The sequence below is a fragment of the Notothenia rossii genome (genome assembly GCF_949606895.1).
Source record: "Notothenia rossii genome assembly, chromosome: 9".
Classification (NCBI taxonomy): Eukaryota; Metazoa; Chordata; class Actinopteri; order Perciformes; family Nototheniidae; genus Notothenia; species Notothenia rossii.
In genome coordinates this window covers 44,289,762-44,312,555 of record NC_136907.1, presented here as the reverse complement: position 1 = coordinate 44,312,555, position 22,794 = coordinate 44,289,762, and the positions used below count along the sequence as shown (strand labels likewise).

The window sequence follows — 22,794 nt, the reverse complement described above, 5'->3', positions numbered from 1 at the left end:
CTGCACTATAACTGTTCCACAGTAAGAGGGCGCTATAGGCGTAAGGAGGCGCAGCTATTGTAGCTGACGTCAGGTATCAGATATATATCCCTCCCCTTCTATCTCTCTCTCTCTAGCTCTAATGGAGAGCAGGTCAAGTGGTGCAATGCACTTATGAAAATAAACCACGCCAGTTAAGGCTAAAGAAGACCTCGTCGTCATGACCAGTTTATTGCTATACACGTGACTCTGTCAACAGGTTATGGGCCCCCCAGATCACGGAAGAGCGAAATAACGATAGCTAGTTAGCTGAAAGGTTTAGGCTAGTTTAGCGGCGGGAAAACCGCGGGACGCTAAAGCTAAGCTAACGGGCAGCTAAGCTAAGCTACAATCAAAAGATGGCGACCAGAGGCAGAAGCAAGTGGCCCACGTTTGACGGAAGGGCAGAAGAATTCGAGCTCTGGGAAGAGCGGATGTTGTGCTGTATGCACAGAGTCGGGCTGAAAAAGACAATTTTGACGGGCCTCACGGGAGAAATAACGGAGGCTGCGCGAGCCCTGGATACTAAGCTGAACGCCGACGCATACTGCGAGATAGCACCACTCCTAGACAACACGAGCCTGGGGCTGATATTCCGGGACACAAAGGACAATGGCAGAGAGAGTCTAAAATTGTTAAGAGAACACTACTTCGGCAGAGGTAGGGCCCGGATTGTATCCCTGTATATAACATTGACCGCGCTGAAGAAAGCTAACACAGAGACGGTGACTGAATACGTCATCAGGGCGGAGCAGATCATCACGGCGCTCAAAAGTGCAAGAGAAGCACCGAGCGATGGATTAATGATGGCGATGGTTATGAGGGGACTACCGGAGATGTATAAACCGTTCACACTGTTGGTGACGCACGGTTCAGCGGACATGTCGCTGGGGGAGTTCAAGGCCAAGTTGCGGAACTACGAGGCCTCAGAAGACTCAGACCCGGTCGCCGAGGAGGCGGCAGAAAGGGTAATGAAGGCCCGGGCAGCGCAAAAGAAAAAGACCGGACCCCCGACGGAGATGGCGCGTTGGCGATGTGGAGAAAAGGGTCACCGAAAAGATAATTGCACAACAACTGCTGTGTAGTTTCTGTAAAACTTCAGGACACGCAGACAGAGTGTGTAGAAAGAAGCGCGAACAGAGCGCTCGGTGCGCGCGTGCAAGATGGCTGTGGACAAGATGGCGGCAGCGGTGGACGTGAGGCGAGTCGAGACGACGCCCGGAGAGCAGCGGGAAGAGAGGACTTCACCTTCGGGGTGCATACAGCATACGCCAGCTGGTCAGCGCAGCAGCAGCAGGCCCAAAGGAAGGGACTGATCGTGCAGACAGGTGCGTCGTCCCACATTATCAACGACAGGAACCGATTCAAGAACTTTGACAGCACCTTCGAGCCGGAGAGACACAGCATGGAGCTGGCAGACGGGAAGCGCACTTTCGGGTTGGCGCACGGGAGAGGAGACGCACAGGTATGCCTCATAGACAGTGAGGGGCGCCGGTGTACAGTGACGTTGAAGAACGCCCCCTACATACCCTCGTTCCCCCAAGATGGATGTGAAGACACAGCCTACCTGCACGCACCCATTGATAGGGACATATATATGGAACAACCTGAAGGTTACGAGAAGAAAGGAGAGAAGCTAGTGTGCAAGCTAGAAAAATCCATTTACGGCCTGAAACAGTCTGGGCGAAATTGGAACGAGATGCTTCATACATGTCTAATTGAAGACCACTTCATACAGAACCCAGTAGACCCCTGTGTTTACACAAAGGAGTCAAAAGAGTCAGGGAAAGTGATAATTGTGATTTGGGTGGATGATTTGATCATCACAGCAGACAACACTAGAAACCTAGAGCAGGTGAAAGATATGCTCTCCACCAGATTCAAGATGAAGGACCTGGGCAGGTTAAAACATTTTCTAGGCATGGACTTCGAACAGTCTGCCAGTTGTGTAAAAATATCCCAGAAGAGATATGTGGAAAAGATCCTGAATCGTTTTGACATGCAGGAGTGTAGAACTAGGGAAACACCATGTGATCAAAAGCTAGACTACAATGAGGATGCACAAAATTTGATGGATGTAAAAATGTATAGAGAAGCTGGAGGCAGCCTCATTTATTTGACAACATGTACTCGCCCTGACCTATGTTTTGTAGTGAGTAAGTTATCACAGCATTTTGCTGATCAGAAGAGCACTGGATTACAGCAAAACAAGTTTTCCGTTATCTTAAAGGTACAGCAGATAAACAGCTTTGTTACAGAAAGAGCAGCGAGGGTTTTGGGCTTCAAGCCTATAGTGACGCAGATTGGGCGGCAGACGCCACAATCAGGAGAAGTACCACAGGGTATTGTGTGAGTATGGGTACAGACAGCTGTCTGGTTTCATGGAAAACAAAGAAACAGCCGGCACTATCAACTTGTGAAGCCGAATATATGGCTCTAGCCTTGACAATACAGGAATGTATTTATCTGGAACAACTGCTCGAAGGAATGGATACCTATAAGAAAACTGTTGTTTATGAAGACAACCAGGGAACCATTGCACTTGCCAGAAACCCTGTGTGCCGACAGAGGCGTAAACATGTGGATATAAAATATCACTTCATTAGATCTGTCATCAGAGAAGGAAAGATTACACTGGTTTACTGTCCTACAGATGACATGGTTGCAGACGCTATGACCAAGCCTGTCTCCAAACTGAAATTGAAAAAATTTGCAGGGGTCATGTTCGGTGTGTAAAATATTGCCTACTATGTAATATTGACTGCCATGTTCTTTTGAGGTTTTGAACTGTTATTTTTCTTGGAAAAGTTGTACAGTATACACGTCATTCATAAGTGGGAGTGTTAAGTGTAAGTATTAATATGTCTGCATTTAACTGCACTATAACCAGGGGTGCACATAACTGGTACGCAGGTACGCATGCGCGGCCTAAATGTGGAATGCGTAACGTCCCGTGAGTCATTGCGCGCCTTTGCGTACAAGGTCAAATCAAAACATATTTGGTGTACACGTGTTTCATGTAAAAATTCAATGGAGTAGACATGTCGAAAAAACTAAAAACACTGAGCAACTACTTTGGCGTTTCGCCACCTGCAAAGAAACAACAAACCGAGCCAGAGCCGAAGAAACGATTATTTTCTGTTAAGTGGCTCCAAGACGTGCCGTGGCTGGATGCCGATGATGATCGCACGGAAATGTGGTGCAAAATATGCCGCTCGCATCCACATTTAGCGGACAAAACGGGTACGTTTTATACAGGCTCGAAAAATTTCAACCACCCTTTGTTTGAAAAACATGAAAAGAGCAAGGAGCATGTTAATGTGGCACAAGTTATTGCTAATAAACAAGCTACTACAGAAGAACTATCCAACTACCCACTTGCTAGATGGCAAGGCAAGCTGAATGAAGAGCAACGGCAAGCCCTGTGTAATATTTTTCTCCTCGCCTTTCATAAAGCTAAACATGCACGTCCTATGTCTTCCTATGCTGAGGATATTCCTTTACTGAAGCGGCTCGGAGTAAATATCGGAGGCGCATATCACTCACGTGAAGGGGGGACACGAATAATGCAGACCATTGCGCAAACTATCAGTGGGGAGTTGAGACTAAAGTTGAAGTCTGCTGAATTTTGGGGGCTACTTTTTGATGGATCTGAGGACATCACAAAAACCGAGCAGGAGATCGTTTACATCGTGTCCGTGTCCAGCAACGGAGAGTTTACTTCGGACTTTCTTGGACTAATTGAACTGGGTGCTGACCGAACCGCGCAGGCCATAACAGACGGACTGGTGAAGCTTTTCCAGGAGGCAGGCTTGGATGACTGGAAGAAAAAGTTGGTCGCTGTGTGCACAGACGGAGCTGCTGTTAACGTTGGTGTGTACAACGGAGTTGTGCCAAAACTACGCCGACTGGCTGCGGTGGGAGACTCGCTTGTGCACATCCTGTGCACCGCGCACACACTGGAGAACTGCGCCAAATCAGCTGATCGTAACGTTCCTTACTATGAGACTTTTAATCGATCTGTGGTCAAGCTGCTCCAGTTTTATTTACAGAAAGGTGGAGCAAAACACACTGCTGTGCTAAAGAGATTGTGTCATGAAAATGGGATCCCCTTTGTGAAACTGGGTAAGTTTCACAATATCAGATGGTCTGCGTGGAGGCATGAAACACTGTTAAAAATATCAAGACTATTGCCAGCCATTAAAATGCAACTGGCTACAAGTGATAACAATGACTTAAAGCATATATGCTCTGAGCCAGTGGCGGTTCTACGGGGTGGCACGGGGTGGCAGCTGCCACCTCAGAAAAATGCCTTGCCACCCCAGCTGCCACCCCATTTGGCAGCTTTGTTTTGAAAGAAAAGTTGTGGCTCATCGGAAATGTATGAGAGAAAATCTCTAATGTCCGAGTGCAAGTGAATGCAGCACAAGACGCGAGCCTTGTAACCCCTCCCCCCCCTGGCGCGAGCTTGGAAATATGATTGGCGGCGATTTCATTTGAACGGGAGGACAGCGCAAAACGAGAAGCATTTCGGATGCAAGTAGACAGAAGCAGTGGTGTAGTGGGCGTACGCCGTACCCCCACTTATTTGGAGCATGATTTCTTTTTTTAATAGTCTAATACATCTAAAATCATTGCCAGTGTTATCAGTTGCAAGTGTGTGTTTGTTGTATTAATGACGAAAACATAATAGGCAGATTTCACAGTAATTATAATAAAAACGTAGCTCAAGCATTTATGCAACTTGATTTGAAGCGTGTGTGTGTGAGGGGCAGAACCGTGTGTGTAGGGTGACCAGGCATCCCGCACTGTGCGGGACTAAACACACAGCATTTTTATTATTTGTCCCGCATCCCACACATTGAGACTATGTCCCGCATTTGAGATCGCGCAGAAAGGCCGGATCGGTTCGCTGACAGCATCATGTAAGTTGCGCTGACAGGCGACACCACTACACCACTGGACAGAAGGAATGAGGTATTTGCGGTCAGGGTATGACTTTGATTGATTGATTGAAAAGTTTATTAACAGCTTGTATATTGGGTACAGTACAGTACAGCTCAAAAACATACAATTGTTAAGGGGATGCAGACCAGAGAAAGACTTTCGTCTTGTTTACATCAGGGTCCCCCATTTCCAATTCATCATATCATTTAAGACATATAAGACATATCTGACATACAGATTGTTTTTTTACAATTTACATACAGGTGGTTTTTGACTGGGGTAGGCTAAAGCCATACCAATAAATGGCTTATCCCCACCATGAAAAATGATGTTAAAGTAAGCAAAACAAAGTCTGCCAACTCGCGCGGAGTAAATTGCACAGACAGCATAGTAAGATTGATTTCAATAGCCACTTGTCTGGAAATACCGAAGACTAGAAACGGTTTTAAAAACTTTTGTCACGTAGTGATCGTCTTCTCAATAGAACATCTTTGATAATGTCTTCTGGCCAATCAGAATCAAGATAACGGCTGGGTGTTGTTGCAGGAAGTCCCGACGGAGAATACTTTTGCTGTAGTACATCTCTATATACATCGGTACAACTATAAGACCCGACGGTTTGATGATTGATAGGTGTGTGGGCTGTCTTTCATTTTGACACACAGAACAATGGGGGCTATCAACCCTTATCCACAATGTAAAGTAATTCACACAGCCTCTTCCCTCTCCTCTCTGTGAGGAGCAGCAGGTTCAGCTTTCAAAAAAACTAAAATGGCATTCATTTTTTTAAATATGTCGTGTAGTAATATATATGTATTTATTTTTCTTCTCAAGAGAGTACCAGAATGTGTATTTGATGTTAGTATTTCAAAAAATCTCTTGGGGGAGAATCCCCCCAGACCCCCCTGCAGGGGTTGGGTTTTCAACTCTTTCACCTGTGGGGAAATTGCAGGATTGGCTCCAGGTCACCCTTTTTATTTACTACAAGACAAATGTGCCTTTTTATTTCATACAGTTCAATTGGGATTGAGACAGGGAAATAATCTAAACCTCACGCGTGGCGTTTCACTGTCAAGGGGAGCGTGTATGTAATTACATTGCAAATACTGACTTGAGCCCCACCACTGTATGAGTTATCCCTACCATAGATTACCCAAAACAAATACTCTGGAGCCGCCACTGTTTGCGGTCTACTATGACAGAGAAGAGCCTGTCAAGTTTGGCTGTACTAAGCATTGAATCAAAACGCACCATAGCTTTAAACCTTAATAAGTTTGTGAGGCGTTTTGCTGATCAAGATGGTAATCGCCACATTCAGCTGTTATAGGCATGCCAACTTGATGCTCTGCTCACAGATGAGTCGATGAGAATAATAAACTGTTTAAGAAGATAACCTTACATGTGTAAATACATGTTTCTTCTTTGTGGGGGTCTGCCCCCAAAAAACAGTTTCAAGTCCAGAGAAAGTCAAATAAGACGGTGTATAGAAAACTACATTGCCCAGCCAAAAAAAAGTAACTACTTTGATTTAACTAGGCCAGTAGGTAAGGGCTTTCCACTGGATAATAACTTCAGCGATGTATATGTTTTAGCTGAATACACGTTTTTTTAACCCTAACTGATGCAGTTAGTCACTTCTTTAATGTTTGTTCTTTCTGATGTAAAGTCAAGGTTGTAACTGTTTGCAATGAAGTTGTGGGGCGCTGAACTGTTCCTTTGATTCTTTTGAATTATGATAGTAATTACTGGTCTTTCAAATTTGAGGGAGGTTGAGCAAGCATCTTGAGGAACGTTCATCATTAACTCCTCCAAAAAATATAGTTTATTTAATAATAACACTGAATATGTGAATCATAACAGTGATTGACAGCTGATTGGAATAATATGATTGTTAATATTATCATATTCATACCGACACACATCGATGAGACAGTTAATTAATGTACTTATTGCAGCAGTCTGCATATTTGGTACCCCTGCTGTTCTAAGAGTGAAACCAACTCATTCATTTAAAATTCATTAAATTACTTGTGCCACCTTATATATTTATATTTAAGGCTTTACTGATGTGCCACAATAATGTCACCTAATGTATTGAGTTAAAATATCAATATTGTGGCTTTCCAAGTTAACATTGATTGATATGACTGCGATTAAATCAGCATATACTTCTGCCAGGGGATGCCACCCCTGAAATTCTCCTGCCACCCTCTTGCCACCCCATGAATATTTGTCTAGATCCGCCCCTGCTCTGAGCGTTTTCACTGTTTTCTGGCCAACATGCTTGACATTGGCAACACTTTGAAGATCACATCCATTAGGTTTCAGAAGGAAAAACTGACCATTGGGGAATGTAAGGATGAACTCATGGTGGCCATTGGACAGTTCACACTTCTGCTTGATGCTGAAGGCCACTACAGGAGGACACACACTGTATCTAATGATGATGCTGACAGGGACAAGACAAACGTACTCAGGGGGTTAATTGAAGAGTTTGAAATCAGATATGACTCCCTCAAGTCATCTGATCACTTCTTAGTGTTTGATCCTTCAACTTGGCCTCAGGAAATGCAAGGAATTCACAGTTTTGGCAACACAACAGTTTGCAACATTCTTCAGAAATATGAGGCCACCTTGCAACTTGACAGAGACACTATACTGAGAGAATGGATGCGTTTAAAGCAAGCAGGAAAACGCTTGGCTGCCACCTCTGTGTATGACTTGCTCCAAATAATAAATTGTAATCCAGATGCTTACTCCAGCATCAACACATTAGTTAAACTGTCTCTTACACTGCCTTTGAGCAGTGCAGCTTGTGAGAGGGGATTCTCACATCTGAACATAATAAAAACCAAGTACAGATCTCGTCTGTCACATGCTCGTCTGTCAGCCCTGATGCACATTCACCTGTCAAAGAAGACCACAGAGACATTTGACCCAAAGCCAGCTGTTGACCTGTGGATGGAGACAGCAAGTCGGAGGTTTAAACAGGGACAGGGAGGTGCATCTGCAGCATCATCCTCTACCATGCAAGAAGTGGAAATAGAGGACAGTGAGGAAGACACTGAGGTAGACACTGAGGAGGACAGTGAGGAGGAATAGACTTATTGAAACCACGGTTCCTGTGGGGTGAGTACCAAACCCTGTCTCCTGGTACTCATCTGAGTAACTCCCTGAAAAAGTTATGTGCACCCCTGACTATAACTGTTCCACAGTAAGAGGGCGCTATAGGCGTAAGGAGGCGCAGCTATTGTAGCTGACGTCAGGAATCAGATATAAGGGATTGTTCCCTCCTCTTCTATCTCTCTCTCTCTAGCTCTCATGGAGAGCAGGTCAAGTGGTGCAATGCACATATGAAAATAAACCACGCCAGTTAAGGCTAAAGAAGACCTGGTCGTCATGACCAGTTTATTGCTATACATTTGACTCTGTCAACAAGGGGCATGATCGGGTTTTGTCCCACATGGCTCAAAACGGCTCAATAGGCACACACTGTAGACACTAATCAGAAGAACACAGACTAAAACAGCAATGTACAAACTAATCAGATGATTAAACATGATCTTAAAATATATTTTAGATATTTTAAGATATTTTTTTTTGCACTTTGCATTTTTTTGTAATCATTATTTGTAATACTTTCTGCTGACACTAGGTGGGGCTGTGCCCCTAAGGACCAGTCGCCACTGATAATAGGAGACCTTTAAAAAGCATGGAGAGACATTTCCCAGTTGAGGCACACAATTAAATGATGTAGGCCTACCTGGAAATGAGCTTAACAGGGCCGTATACATTACTAAAGGTTAAGCACTGTAGTTTCCCATGACTGGATAGTGAAACTGAAGAGGTTTTAAGACTCTCTCCCCCCCTCCCTCCTCTGCACACAGTCCTGGTTTGGACCGGCTCCGGTTTGGAGGTCACTTTCTTCTGTCTGGACCACCCATCTGACCGGCGACACGTTGCATGGGACCGAATAGAGCTCAGCATTTTATGTTAATTTCGTTGCTTGTCTTTTTTTTATTCATCCGTTTAATTAATTCTGGACCGACTTCAGAACAAAATTGAGTGCGCGAGTGTAACGTTTTTTGTCCAGCTAAACTTGGACGGACCCGTCCATCGGAGCTGTGGAGACGTGTGGGCCGTTTTTAAGCGTTAGGAAGTTGGACATTTATCCTCTTGTTTAGCCATTAGAACCGGCGGACTGTTGGCTGTTTGTTCTTTCCGCTGTCAGACTGGTCCTGCTCCGGTTTGGTTTCAACTTTCAAATAGTAATACCCGATAATTACACTGGGACTAGTTTCTTCAGAGAGCGGTTCATTGTGTTCCATGGAGATGTGGCGCAGACTCTCGCTGCTGGTTCTCTGCTGTGCTGTGGGGGGGCTGGCTGCGCTGGAGCCGACAAGCAGCACCGACTCCTCAAGGGAAAAGATGCTGTTGACCGAAGCAGGGGAGCTGGGTAAACCGGACAATGATGCTCCCCCAGCGGCTAAAATGGAGGTCAGTCAGCGGGAAAGGGAGCAGCGGTCCGCGGGGAGAGGCCAGCAGCCCACCGCCGAGCCTCTGGAGGAGGAGCTGGACAACCAGGAGAACATCATCAGCCAGGTCAGTGCAATAGGCCAAAGTAGATTAGCTTAGTAGCAGAGGTGGAAGAAGTACCCAGATATTGTACCTAAGTAAAAGTGGAACTACCACAGAATCGGAATACAACTAAAAGTCCTGCATTCAAAATGTTCCTCAAGTAAAAGTAGAAAAGTATTGGCATGAAAAATATACTTAAAGTAGGCCTACCAAAAGCAAAAGCAGTCATTGTGCAGATTGGTCCATTTCAGAATAATATATATGATATGTTTTATAATGATTGATTAAAGTGTTCTCAAAGCTGGTAAAGTTGCAGCTAGTTTGAATGACTTTGTATACTGCAGGGTAGCTTGTGAATTTACTCCAGGTGGAACTAAAGTCTGATTTAACACTTGATTATATTTCACATCATTCATCAAAATCTGTACAGTAACTAAAGGTATTAAATACATGTAGTGGAGTAAAAGTACACCATTTACCTCTGAACTGTAAAACTACAAAGACAAGAAAATAGTTGAGTTAAAGTACAACTCCCTCAAATTGTACTTAACTACATTACAAGTAAATCTAATTTGTCACACCACTGCTTGGAAGATTTACTCAAGTACTCTACTCCAGTAGGCTATTTAAAGATGGGGTAGGTAAGTTTGAGAAACCGGCTCGAGATACACTTTTTGTTATATTCCATGGAATGTTCTTAACATCCCGATATCAAAGAATATCTTAAGTGCTTTGACAAAAAATCCATAAAAATATGTCATCTGTGGAAGCCGTGGCGCTGTAAAAAGCCGGCTCGGCTAAAATAACCTGCCTGTCAGCCTTCCATCTGTGCACAAATTTATCTCGTGCCCTCATTGGTCATGTGTGTTGGAGGAGGGGCTCTGTAAGGAAGTGGCAGATTTTTTCCGGTTGCGTAATTTCAAATTCTAGCACACTCTCTGGTTTCTCCAAAATTACCTGCCCCACCTTTAAGTAAACATTAAGTAGTACTGTATTCAAGTACTTAAGTAAAGTACTTTACTTGAGTATTTCCATTTAAAGGGGATCTATCATGCAAAATGCACTTTGTGATGTCTTTTATACATAAATATGCGTCAGAAAATAAAACCCTCTCTGTTTTCCTCCGTACCCAAATCTTTTAAAAACGGGTGTACAACGAGAATTAAAAAAAAGGAACTCACCTTGTGATAAACCTGCAAGAGAAAAAGCATTTGAGCTCCATACTATTTCAGAAATAATCTTTGATGTGGTTTAAACAGGATGGCGTTTTATCACAGCAGAATTTAACTTTATCTCCGGTGGAATTCTGATCAGGCATTAGCTCCGACTCTTCTTTTTTTTTTCAAGCTAAGGACCCAAAATCCGCGTTCCTCCAACAGGGCTGCAAAAGAGGGGTATGAGCAGTATGAGGCATGGCTACAATGGGTAAACAGCTTGGTATTGTAAAAAACTTCACAGCATGTTTTGTATAGGCATGGCCCTACAATATATGTTTCCTATATTGCATAATAGGTCCACTTTAATGCAGATTCATATATCTACTAGACTACAATTTTGAAAAAATATACTGTACTTTTTACTCCTCTGTACCCTACTCCTCTGTACTGCTATGTACTGCTATAGATTATATACTAGGCAGTAAAATAGTCATGTTAGCTCCAACTTTACCATCTGCATAATTAAAATGAACACATCAATGGATCACAAATCCACGGGTGAGTTAAATGCTTGTTTGTGTTTTCTGTGAGTTTCCTTTCATTTTAGTAAATTAGAGAAAAACTGAGAAAAATACAAACACATGTTTTCTTTCTCTTTCAGCTGCTCGGCGATTACGACAAAGTAAAGACTATGTCATCAGGGTCCGACTGTGTGTGTCGCTGCATTGTTCGACCAATCAAACGCTCTGACTGCAGCCGTATCAGCGACCAGGCATCACCATCAGAATATTCTTACTCTGTGGAGACGATAACCAAGGGAACAGACTGCAAGAAGTGTGTGTGCATGGCTCCACCTTCAGCTGTCAACCCCTGTGAGGGAGAGTACAGGTTTAAAAAACTACAAGAGGCCAGCAAAGATGACATCAAGGTAGACACACAAACACACACAAAATATTTGTGGCTGTTGAGGACAATGATTTCTTGGAATAATGTAAGTTTGGACTTTAGGTAAAGATGATTCCCATATCCTAATCAAAGTGATGTTCTCCTCTCTGGGACTGGGCCTGTTTAGCTTGCAACTATCATTGACTTGTTGGAGGGCTCTCTGTATGGAATGGACTTGTTGAAACTCCACTCTGTAACCACCAAGCTGCTGACTAGGGTTGATAACATGGAGAAGGTGAGCACACACAGACACAACCACATGCACAGGACACTCATTTGCTTTACATGTATATATAATGTCTTGCATGGAGGGATTTAAACTCCAAACGCACTTAAAACTTGCTTTCCATAAGGTAGAATGTCATAGATGGTATAGAGCGATTAGACGATTTAACAGTTGGTTTGAGCCAAAGCATGTAACTCCAATAAGATAATAATACTTATAGAAATTAGAATAGAACTCAGGGAGCGCCTATATGAAGGTAGATATGGTGCAAAATGCGAGAGCTTGTAAAACCTGATGTGAGCACTTGCAGAAAAAAACTCTGAGCTTGTGTGCATACATTTACACTTGTATAACATATCAACGTATCTGTGAACCAAATTTGAAGTCACAGAAAGGAAAAAAAAGTGTTGTAGCTTGTAGAAAAAAAAATGAACTTAGTGATGAAATGTTCACTTGCAGAAAAATATATATTTTTTCAATATATTTTCCATTACAACTGCAACTTGGTTAATACTGCCTCTCAAATCAGTCATTACAATGTCACAAATCTGCTCTATGGCAGTATAAATCGCTAAAGTAATTTTCACCTGTAGATGTGGGGGGAGGAAGGGGGGTTGAAGCGAAGGGGCGGGGCTATCAGAACGACGAGGCGCAAGCTCGGGTCAGTCACAGTATTTCTCAATGTCGAGGAAGGCTCCTCCAGAGCCACTATATCACACCCTACCCACTCCCACTCAATGGCGGAGGGACACTCGCAGCTTAACGAGGCTCCCTCCTTTCAGGTTGAGGGTGTAAGTACAGCGGCAAGCTTTGGAACAAACTCCCCTCTCTCCGGCAGAAACAGGAAATGCCGTAACTGTATGTAACAACCAGTGGCGGCCGGCCCATAGGGGCGCTAGGGGCGCCGCCCCCTCTTCCCACATGTTTGATTGTCATTAAAAAATAAAATGTAAATTTCAAAAAGAATAAAAAAAAAAATATATATATTTTTTTTTTAATGAACAAGGTAAATATGTGACCTGCCGCATCGAAATCAGTCACATTTACCCGAAGACACATTTTGAGTTGTATACACTGTTGGAAAGAGGAGATTCCTAGCTTTCTAATGACATCAGGATTGTTGTTGTACTCCAAATATTAAGCAATATGTCACATTATATAATGACTCTCACTGGGTCATCATTTTGAGAAAAAAGGCCTTTCCTCTTCTTTGGAATCCATCGATCTGATTGATTATTAGCGGAGCAAATGATCAAAGTACTACGGAGGGAAGATATTTTCGTTTGGATTACTGGTCGGGGGGAAGCTCGCGAGTGTGTGTGTTTGTATACGTGTGTGTGTGTCTGTGTATTTTTGCATTTGTATGTATTGCGTTTGTTTCCCGGGGAAAACCCTCACGAGAAACACCGGCTGTTGTTATGCCTGCTGTGATGTCAAGTTACTCCGTTCTCCGCTTGTAATTATGCCGTTACAAGCTTCAAAGTTGTATTTATCATCTGAATTTTGCCGAAACAAGTTTAATATTCTGAAAGCCAAGACTTTGTTTATTTGAAATCAGATGAAAACAAACTGTAACGGACCCTGCCGTGTTATCTATGATTGCTATACGCTTACATTCATAATTTATGCCGGAGGGACTTGTCATCTTCCCTTTACAAGCTTCAAAAACATATTTATCGTGTGATTTTCGAAATAAAAGTTTCATATTCTGAAAGCCAAGACTTTGTTTATATAAAATCAAACAAAACACCCGAACCCCGAAAAACTAATTTTTTACGCAAATCCACGTTTATTTTGAAATGAGCCATTGCGACTTCCGACTGATTTTGATAGAGCTGGTCACATATTATATAGTTGGTATCAGTAAAATGTATAATCTACAATAAAATCTTGTTTAAAATTGTTTTACGATGTCTAAAGTTACTGATAAGTATCATGTTTCCTGCCTGGCCGCAGCGTGTATCTACCCTCTCTCGTCTGGGGCGGTAAGAAAGGAGCCCTCAGCCAGAGCAGCAGCAGCCAACACATTGCTGACTGTTGCTATCTGTAAACTATGCTGCCGAAACATAATTTCAGCCAATCAGCGTCGTCAGATCTGATGGTCCCAGGGCGGCAATTTCAGCACCCGATGCAGTCTGTGAGTTGTTTGGACTCGTATCCAAGGTGACGCTACAGTCAGTAGTTGATGAGGATGGCTGCGTCTGCAGGTGGAGACTCCAGGTGCTAGTGGATCGATGGAGCTGTAGATTGTGGGCTGGACCTGTATTTTACAGGAAGGAGTGAGCAGAGGGTGGAGTTTTCGATTCTTGTTCAGTTTTCTGTGACTCCTCATCCTCTCAGACTTTGAGTTGCGCGCGCTGCTAAAGAGACGCGCTACCATGGAAACCAAACAATGGTGTAGCTGTGTTGAAGTCCGAGTGTAAACAGTCGTGAGTAAATCTGATTTTGTCAGAAATCCTGAGAAATGCGGGAGAAATATGACCCCGGGAGGAAACCGGGAGAGGGCAATGAAATCCGGAGTCTCCCGCGAAAATCGGGAGGGTTGGCAAGCATGACACACACACACACACACACACACACTGTTACGTCCTCACTAAGGCCTAGGGGACCTGGAGACAATAACATACAACCAATACAAATGAGGGAGTCAGCGTAACAGTTGACAAAAGGTTTATTTTGTGTAAACCCAGAACCGAACAGACATATAATTGAAACACTCTGTTGTTGAGGAGGAGGAGGCAAAGGATTGTGCCAAACAAAAGAAACAAGCATAACAAAACCAGGCCTATCTCTACATCTATCCTTTGAAACCAAAACTCAAACAAAAAAACCCTCACTAACTAAACTACAAAGAATTTGACAAAACAATATACAGGGGTGGCAACAATCCGCTAACCTAGTGTTTCTGAACATTAGTTAGCTACGTGGTGAGAAATGTACAGGGTACCCCAGACTTACCAACTCCTCCACCTCTCAACACACACACTTTCAAAAAGGTCAGACAATAGAAAGATAATGAGTTGCTAAACACTGCAGGCTCCTTCATCAGCAACAGGCCCAGAGTGAGAGAGAGAGAAGACTTCCTGGGTGCCTCCTTTATGGTCGGCCCTGGCTGCTGATAGGCCAGCTGAGGGTGAGAGGATCCAATCAGCCATCAGATTCAGGTGCACAGGCAGATTCCGATCAGCTGCTGATTAGCTGTGCAGAAGACAGGGAGAAGAGAGAAACACAGGAGGGAAAGAAAACCCCACAAGTACAGCCTGCCTGGCACGTAACACCCCCACACATATAAATCCAAACAGTATGTTTGGACCCGACAATATACATTTTCTATTTACATAGCACGAGATAGTGCATCGGCAAGAACATTATCGGCCCCCTTTTTATGGCTTATGTCAAGGTTGTAGTTTTGGACAATCAATGACCAACGCATAAGGCGTTGATTGTGGTCGTACATCCTTGCAAGAAAAACCAGGGGATTATGATCAGTGTATACCTTAATAGGTTTTACACTGGAGCCAAGATACACCTCAAAGTGCTGCAAGGCAAACAATAGAGCTAAAGCTTCTTTTTCAATAGTAGAGTACTTCAACTGATGTTTGTTGAACTTTCGGGAGAAGTAGCTCACGGGGTGATCGATGGCCTGAGCATCTTCTTGTAGAAGAACAGCCCCTGTCCCAACTCCACTGGCATCGACCTCAAGCTTGAATGGCTTCAAAAAGTCTGGGGCAGAAAGAACAGGAGTGCAACACAGAATACCTTTTAGGCTCTCAAACGACTGTTGACACTCACCGGACCAAACAAAAGGCTTTGAAGGACTGGTCAACGTACTGAGTGGGGCCGCCACCGAGGAGAAGTTTATGCAGAAACGGCGATAGTACCCTGCCATTCCTAGGAAGCGGCGAAGTTCCCTCCTGGTGGATGGCACTGGGATGGAGACAATTGCCCTGATCTTTGCATCAGCAGGGCACACCTGCCCTCGACCAACCTGCTGACCAAGGTAGAGAACGGTACCTTTTCCAAACTCACATTTGGCAAGGTTAAGCGTTAGGGATGCGGCTGACAAGCATTTAAAAACTTCTCTTAAGGTAGACATGTGGCTAGACCAGTCATTAGAATAGACAACAATGTCGTCCAGATATGCCTTACAGTTTGGAACATGTCCTAATACAAGATTTACAAGCCTCTGAAAGGTGGCAGGTGCGTTACACATACCGAAAGGCATCACAGTATACTGAAGGAAACTGTCAGGTGTCACAAAAGGCTGAGATGTCAGAAGCACGCTGTGTTAAAGGAACTTGCCAGTATCCCTTTAACATGTCCAGCTTACTGACAAATTGTGCAGGACCAATTTCATCGATGCAGTCATCAATGAGCGGTAACGGGTGTGCATCGGGGACAGTGACAGCATTAACCTTGCGAAAGTCAGTGCAGAATCTGGGACTTCCATCCGACTTTCTGTCTAGCACACAAGGGGAATTCCAGGGACTGGAACTAGGCCTTGCAAATCCGTTTTGAAGTAGATACTCAACTTCCCTTTTCATAACCTCTCTCTTAACTGGGTTAACCCTGTACGCACGCTGTTTGATGGGCAAAGGGTCAAGACCACATCATGAGCTAGGACTGAAGTTTGTGAGTGAGTGTCATTAAAAAAGACATGCAAAGTCGAATATCAGTTTCTGTATATCATGTTCTTGGTTATTGGGAAGATGAGACAAGTAATTGGGCAAATCAGCCAATACCTCAGTATTGCTTAGTCTTGCCCCCTGTGGTGTTGCACTGCGCATCACCAACTCATCCTCATGCTCATTTGAGCTCACCTTTGAAACTGAAGCCATAGGAGAGACGGTTGTCTCCACCTGGTGAGCTTTAGAAGACTCACTTTGGTCATCCCTGGTGCAGTACTTCTTCAGCATGTTGATATGACACACTCTGGTAGGATGTCTGCGGTCAGGTGTTTGAATGACGTAGTTTGTTTCACAGAGCTTCTTATCTACAACATAAGGACCAGAAAATTTAGTAGACAGAGCAGAACTAGGTACAGGCAATAGAACCAACACCTTGTCACCTGGCTGAAACAAGCGTGCTACGGCCTTCTGGTCGTAGCGTTTCTTCATTTTCCCCTGGGTAGAGGTCAGAGCTTCCCTAGCCAAGGAGCAAGCACGATGTAGACGATCCTTAAGTTTGGCGACATACTCTGGGATACTGCAAACTTTTTTCCTTGGCATGATCAAATGCTCTTTAAGAACTTTTAAAGGACCTCTGACTTCATGTCCAAACACTAGCTCAGCAGGACTGAAACCTAGAGACTCCTGAACAGCTTCACGGGCGGCAAATAACACTAAAGCAGGGGTCTGCGACCTTTTTGACCAAAAGAGCCATTTTGCTCCTTTTTCCCCAAACATTTTTTGTTTGGAGCCGCAAAACATTATTCATAGCTTGATAGCTTATAAAGTTGTATTTATTGTTATATCAGACAAAAACTACAGTTTTTTTGCATTTATTAGGCTATTTATTACATTATATAAAACTGTTAACCTCTAATAAGAAACAAAGAACTCCTATAAGGAGAATTATAAATAATACACAGTCCTACTTTAAAATAAATTAAACACAGCACTTGGGGAGTCCTCTGCACATTTGAAGGAAAAAAAAATATTATTAAAATGGGCCCACTTTGAAATAAATAAAACCTATAGCTGCACCCTAAAAAGAGTTAAAGGTAGGGTAGGTAAGAATGGAGAAACCAGCTCGTGTGAGCTAGAATTTGAAAATACACAACCGGAAAAAATAGACCTCTTCCTTAGACTTTCTTACAGATTCCCTCCTCCAACACACACGAACGCGCATCATCAATGAGGCCACGAGATAAGTTTGTGCACAGATGGAATGCTGACAGGCAGGTAGGCCATCCAGTTATTTTAGCCGGGTCGGCTAAAATGATTGGTCGTGCTTTTTACAGCGCTACGGCTTCCAGAGATTAATTTGTGTATGTATTTATTGTCAAAGCATTTAATATATTCATTGCTATCGGGACGTTAAGAGCATTCCGTGGAATATAACAAAAAGTGTTTTCTGAAATAAATTACATACCCCATTGAATTATGACTGAAGATTGTCAGCTGTCTTCCTCTCCCTTGTTGTTCCTCGATACGTAAAGGCTGCAGCACCGTTGACAACTTCTCTCTACATATCAAACATACCGGTAAACCAGCATCGTTTGCTGTGAAAGCATATAACTCTGTCCACACAGAATTAAATCCTGTGTTCCTCCGGTACTTTTCTTTGCTTTATCCATAGTTCGCTCATCGAGCCGGGGGTCCCCGCGCGGGACCGTACCAGGATGTGACGCATATTTTAATTGACCTAATTAAAACCGTTTTGTTTTTTATTTATGTGTCACAGTATCACCTCAAAATACAAGATACGAAACATTTTCAACCGTGCAACAAAATATAAATAGTCCTACAAATACTTTTATTTTATTTCCTTCTTATTTTTCTCTAAGCTCAAGGGAGCCAGAGCAGAGGGCTTAAAGGGCCGCATGCGGCCCGTGGGCCGCGGGTTGCCGATCCCTGCACTAAAGGAACACCGTCATCCAAATCTTTATGAGACTCGTGGCAATGTTTTCTTAACATGCACTTCATAGTCTGTTGAAACCTCTCTAATGCCCCCTGACTTTCAGGATGATATGGGCTGGATGTCACATGCTTGATACCTAAGGTGTCAAGTACCCGGGCAAACACTTTAGACATGAAGTTGGTACCTTAGGTCTGTTTGAACTACCTTCGGTAGACCAAACGTGGAGAAAAACTTCAGAAGTGCCTTGGTGATGACCGGGGCAGTGATTTTCCGTAGTGGGATGGCTTCTGGGAACCTAGTGGAGGCACACATGACAGTTAAGAGAAACTGGTTTCCAGTTTTAGTTTTTGGCAAGGGTTCCACACAATCCACAATCACCCTTTCAAATGGCTCTCCCATTACTGGAATGGGAATGAGAGGAGCAGGGTGAATCACCTTTTTTGGTTTACCAGCAACTTGGCACACATGACATGTTCGACAATAAAGAACTACGTCAGACTTAAGTCCTGGCCAAAAGAAGTGTTTTAAAACTCTTTCATACGTTTTTGTTACCCCCATGTGACCTGACCATGGATGATCATGAGCCAAGGACATCACCTGAGAACGATAGGCTGTTGGCACGACAACCTTCTTCTTCTTCTTCTTTCGTGTATCGTCGTCATATGTCCAGCTCAGTGTCACAAAGCCACGCTCTCGTCTCTGGTCCCACTTGGAAGAGGCCAGCCTCTGAAGGAGGTCTGTACAGAGGACAGGTGGTGATTATGTGGTCGGCAGTCTGCTCAGGCTCGCCACACTCGCATACTGCGCTGTCTGCCAGGCCCCACTCCTTCATTGATGATTTAAAACGACCAACCCTAGTACGGAGGCGGTTCAGTAGGGTCCAGTGCCGGCGTGGTAGATGTTCTCCTTCGACTCCATCTCCCGGGTCTTGGATGTGATGGTGCAGACGTGTGAGCTCAGCCGACTCCCATTCCTGCTTCCAGGAAGTTGCTAACCATGCCCTTGTAGACAGGTCCTCAGGGATGGAACCAAGCATCTCTTGTGCTCTCCTGTTGTAGGGGTGACGGGACTTGAGTCTGCTTGGGGTCGCTGCCTTAGTTGTGGTTTCATGCAGGATATGCCAGTCATGTTCTTGGGCTTTCCTTGCAAGTGCAAGGGTAGCGGCCTCTCGTCGGAGGCCGGCCGGGGCAATTCCCGCTAGGACTGGCAGGTAGGACACGGGGGTGGGCTTCAGGCAACCAGTTATGATCCGAAGGGCGTTGTTAATGACAGGATCAATCTTCTTCACATGTGGGCTTCTACACCAGACTGGGGCACAATATTCGGCAGCAGAGAACACCAGGGCTTGTGTGGATATTCGTAGCGTCCTGGCGGAGGCACCCCAGGTTGTACCAGCGAGGCGGCGGATAAGCGAGACCCTTGCTGTCACTTTGGCTCTCACTTCTTCCAGGTGTTGTTTATAGGACAATGTCCTGTCCAGCCGAACACCGAGGTACTTGGGGGCTAGTTGGTGCTCCAAACGTTTGTTGTCAATGGACACCGATAGTTCCCTTTTTGCCTCTCTGTTGCACAGGTGGTATGCGGCCGACACAGTCTTCCCAGTACTGAGCTGCAGACGCCACATGCGCATGTGGGCAGCCAAGATGCCCATGTCCTGGTTGAGACCCTGTTCCACCGCTGACCATGTCGGTTGACGCAGCATGATGGCCAGATCATCCGCGTAACCATATTTACTGGATGTTATCTCCGGGAGGTCGTGGATATAGATGTTAAACAGCAGTGGTGAGAGGACAGACCCCTGTGGCACCCCGTTCCTCAATCTTCTCAGTCTGCTTCGCTGGCCATCGCTGGTCCGAAGGATGAAGCTGGTTGGACAGCATCTCCATTAGGAACTTCACCATATGCCGGTCTGGGATTGTCCTCAGCAGCTTCAGGTGAAGTCCACGGTGCCAGACGGTGTCATATGCGGCCGTTAGGTCGAGCAACACTACCCCAGCTTTGTCTTTGGCCTGAAAGCTGTCCTCGATGTCCTGGGTGAGCAGGGTTACTTGATCTACTGTTGATCTGCCCCGCCGGAAACCAGCCTGTTCCCTTGGAAGCTGTGGGTCTACTACTGGCTCTATGCGGCTGAGGATCATCCTCTCCAGAATCTTTAATGGGACGCAGAGCAGCGAGATGGGTCTGTAGGCCTTGGGGTCTTCCGCAGTTTTGCCTGGTTTCAGCAGAGCGATAACAGCAGCACGGCGCCAGGTCTTCGGCAGTTTGGACCTCTGGAAGCAGGATGTAAAAAAGGAGCAGAGCCAGGCAGATGTTGTCTCACTCTGGTGGGTCATGAACTCCGGATGGATATTATCATGCCCCGGGGATTTGCCTTGCCTAAGGTTGCTAATGGCCGCCCTAAGTTCAGCTGTTGTAAATTCCCCGGAGATGTCAGCATCGACACTGGGTGCCCTAGAGATGGAAGATACCTCGCGCAGCGTAAAGCGGGCGAAGTTCTTGTCTGCACCTTGGAATTGGCTGTTCTTCAGGAGCTGGGCTGCAATGGCATCTGCTGTCACAGGGCACTTGGGGGGTGTTGTTTTCCTGCCAGTGAGCTGGTTAATAATCTGCCACGCCTTACGGCTGGAATGGGTGAAATCGATTGACTCAACAATTTCAGTCCATCTGGCCCTTCGGGTGGCGTCCAGCTTGTGGAGTAGTGCCGTTGCAGTCGTGTCCACATCCTCCCTTGAGCCAGCCTGCTGATGTTCGCGCAGGAGGTGGTTGCACTCTTCGTCCCAGCCCGGGATGTAGCTCGCATTGTAGCCGCGAGGGATTGTTTTCTTTGCTGCACTTAGAAGCACTTCGCAGAAGGCTGCATAGGCTGAGTCCACATCAGTGATGTCTGGGTCCGGGAGGCTGGCTGATGTTCTCTCTGTCTCCGCGGTGAATGCCTGCCAGTTGGCCTTCCGGAAGTTCCACCTACGGGCAGGTTTACCTTCTACCGGCTGCACCAGTGAGGGGGCTTTGATGACAGACGGTCGGTGGTGTGACCGGGGGAACCTATCGATAACCTGTCTCTCTGGAATTGGGTCACTGTTGTGGCATACAGCAAATGCGAGGTCTGGGTTGGTGAAGGTGTTCCATCTTGAAGAGTGGAAACTTGGTGGCTCTTTAGGGTCGAACAAGAGCTGGGCATTGGCGTTGGAGGCCCACTCACACAGCGTCTCTCCGTCTGGTGTCGTGTGGAAGTATCCCCAGTCAGTGTGCTGGCAGTTAAAGTCCCCTGCATAGATGGCAGGTGCCTGGACAAGCGGGAGGGCCGACACGGTCAGTGTAGATGGTGGAGGCTTGTACACATTTACGACAGATGTTGCCTGTATCCTGGTGGACAGCCATTCAATGCTGGCATTTGGTGGAGATTGGCCAGTGGCTATCCACCCAAGATCAGACCTCACAAAAGTCGCAATACCGTGATGTCTGCTGAGGATGGAACCAGCGAGGTGGAACCCGGGCAGCTTTAGGGTGTCTTCAGCCATACAGTGGGTTTCCTGTAGGAGGACGGCTGCAACCTTGTGGGAGTCGGCGAGGTGGCGTATGATCTCGAGTTTGGCGTTGGTGAGGCCCTCGACGTTTAGCTGGAACACTGCCAGACCTTGGTGGTCGACCGTCGGGATGGATACCCGTCCTGGCGTGGACTTGCATCCCCCCGACCTTTTACGCCTTGGTCTGCCAGGTTGACGATGATTGGGTGGCGACATTGGTTTCACGAGCTGGTCTTTCACCATCTCTCGTTACTTGCAGGGGAGGCCGCGTGGAGGCTGTCGTCTTCTCCCCCTGATAAATTGCAAAGGAGTCTGACTACTCACAGGCATCACTAATCCAGCGACGCATCAATAGTCCATCTTCCATAATGTAGGCCATCTCCTTTGACCTGGCCTCTTCCTGACTGATAACAGAAGAGAGACATTTAGAAAGTGTTTCATCACTTAACTGGGCTGCCATGAATTCTTCCCAAGTGGCAGGCAGTTGTACAAGCTCTGAGCTATTACTGGGTGATCCAACATCAGCAGACCGGGCCTCCTCTGGCAGTCGGTCCGTTGCAGTCATGTCTTTAAGAAACTGCCCTGTAGCAAGAAAAGAATCAGACAAGTCCTCCATATTTCTTTGACTGGGCCCTTGTAACAACACAAGCAGGAAAGATTTCGGGAGGTACTTCAGCTGATTTATCTGCGTCTAAACTTGGATCAGGAGAATCAATGACCTCAGGTACTGGCCTAACTTTGCCTCCAGCCAAGTCATTACTGAGGATGAAATCAACACCTTTGATGGGCAAGGCAGGGAGGACAGCTACTTTAAAGA

General features: G+C 45.3%; 1 protein-coding gene across 1 annotated transcript in view; it reads left to right on the top strand.

The window, feature by feature from the left end:
- Nucleotides 1-8,408: 8,408 nt before the first annotated feature.
- olfml2bb (olfactomedin-like 2Bb) overlaps nt 8,409-22,794 on the top strand; it is a 48,212-nt gene continuing 33,826 nt past the window's right edge. Inside the window, exons 1-3 of the mRNA XM_079650100.1 lie at nt 8,409-9,567; nt 11,362-11,628; nt 11,773-11,880. Coding sequence (XP_079506226.1) covers nt 9,292-9,567; nt 11,362-11,628; nt 11,773-11,880 — 651 coding nt within the window. The 5' untranslated portion in view covers nt 8,409-9,291. The remainder of the gene's footprint in view (nt 9,568-11,361; nt 11,629-11,772; nt 11,881-22,794) is intronic.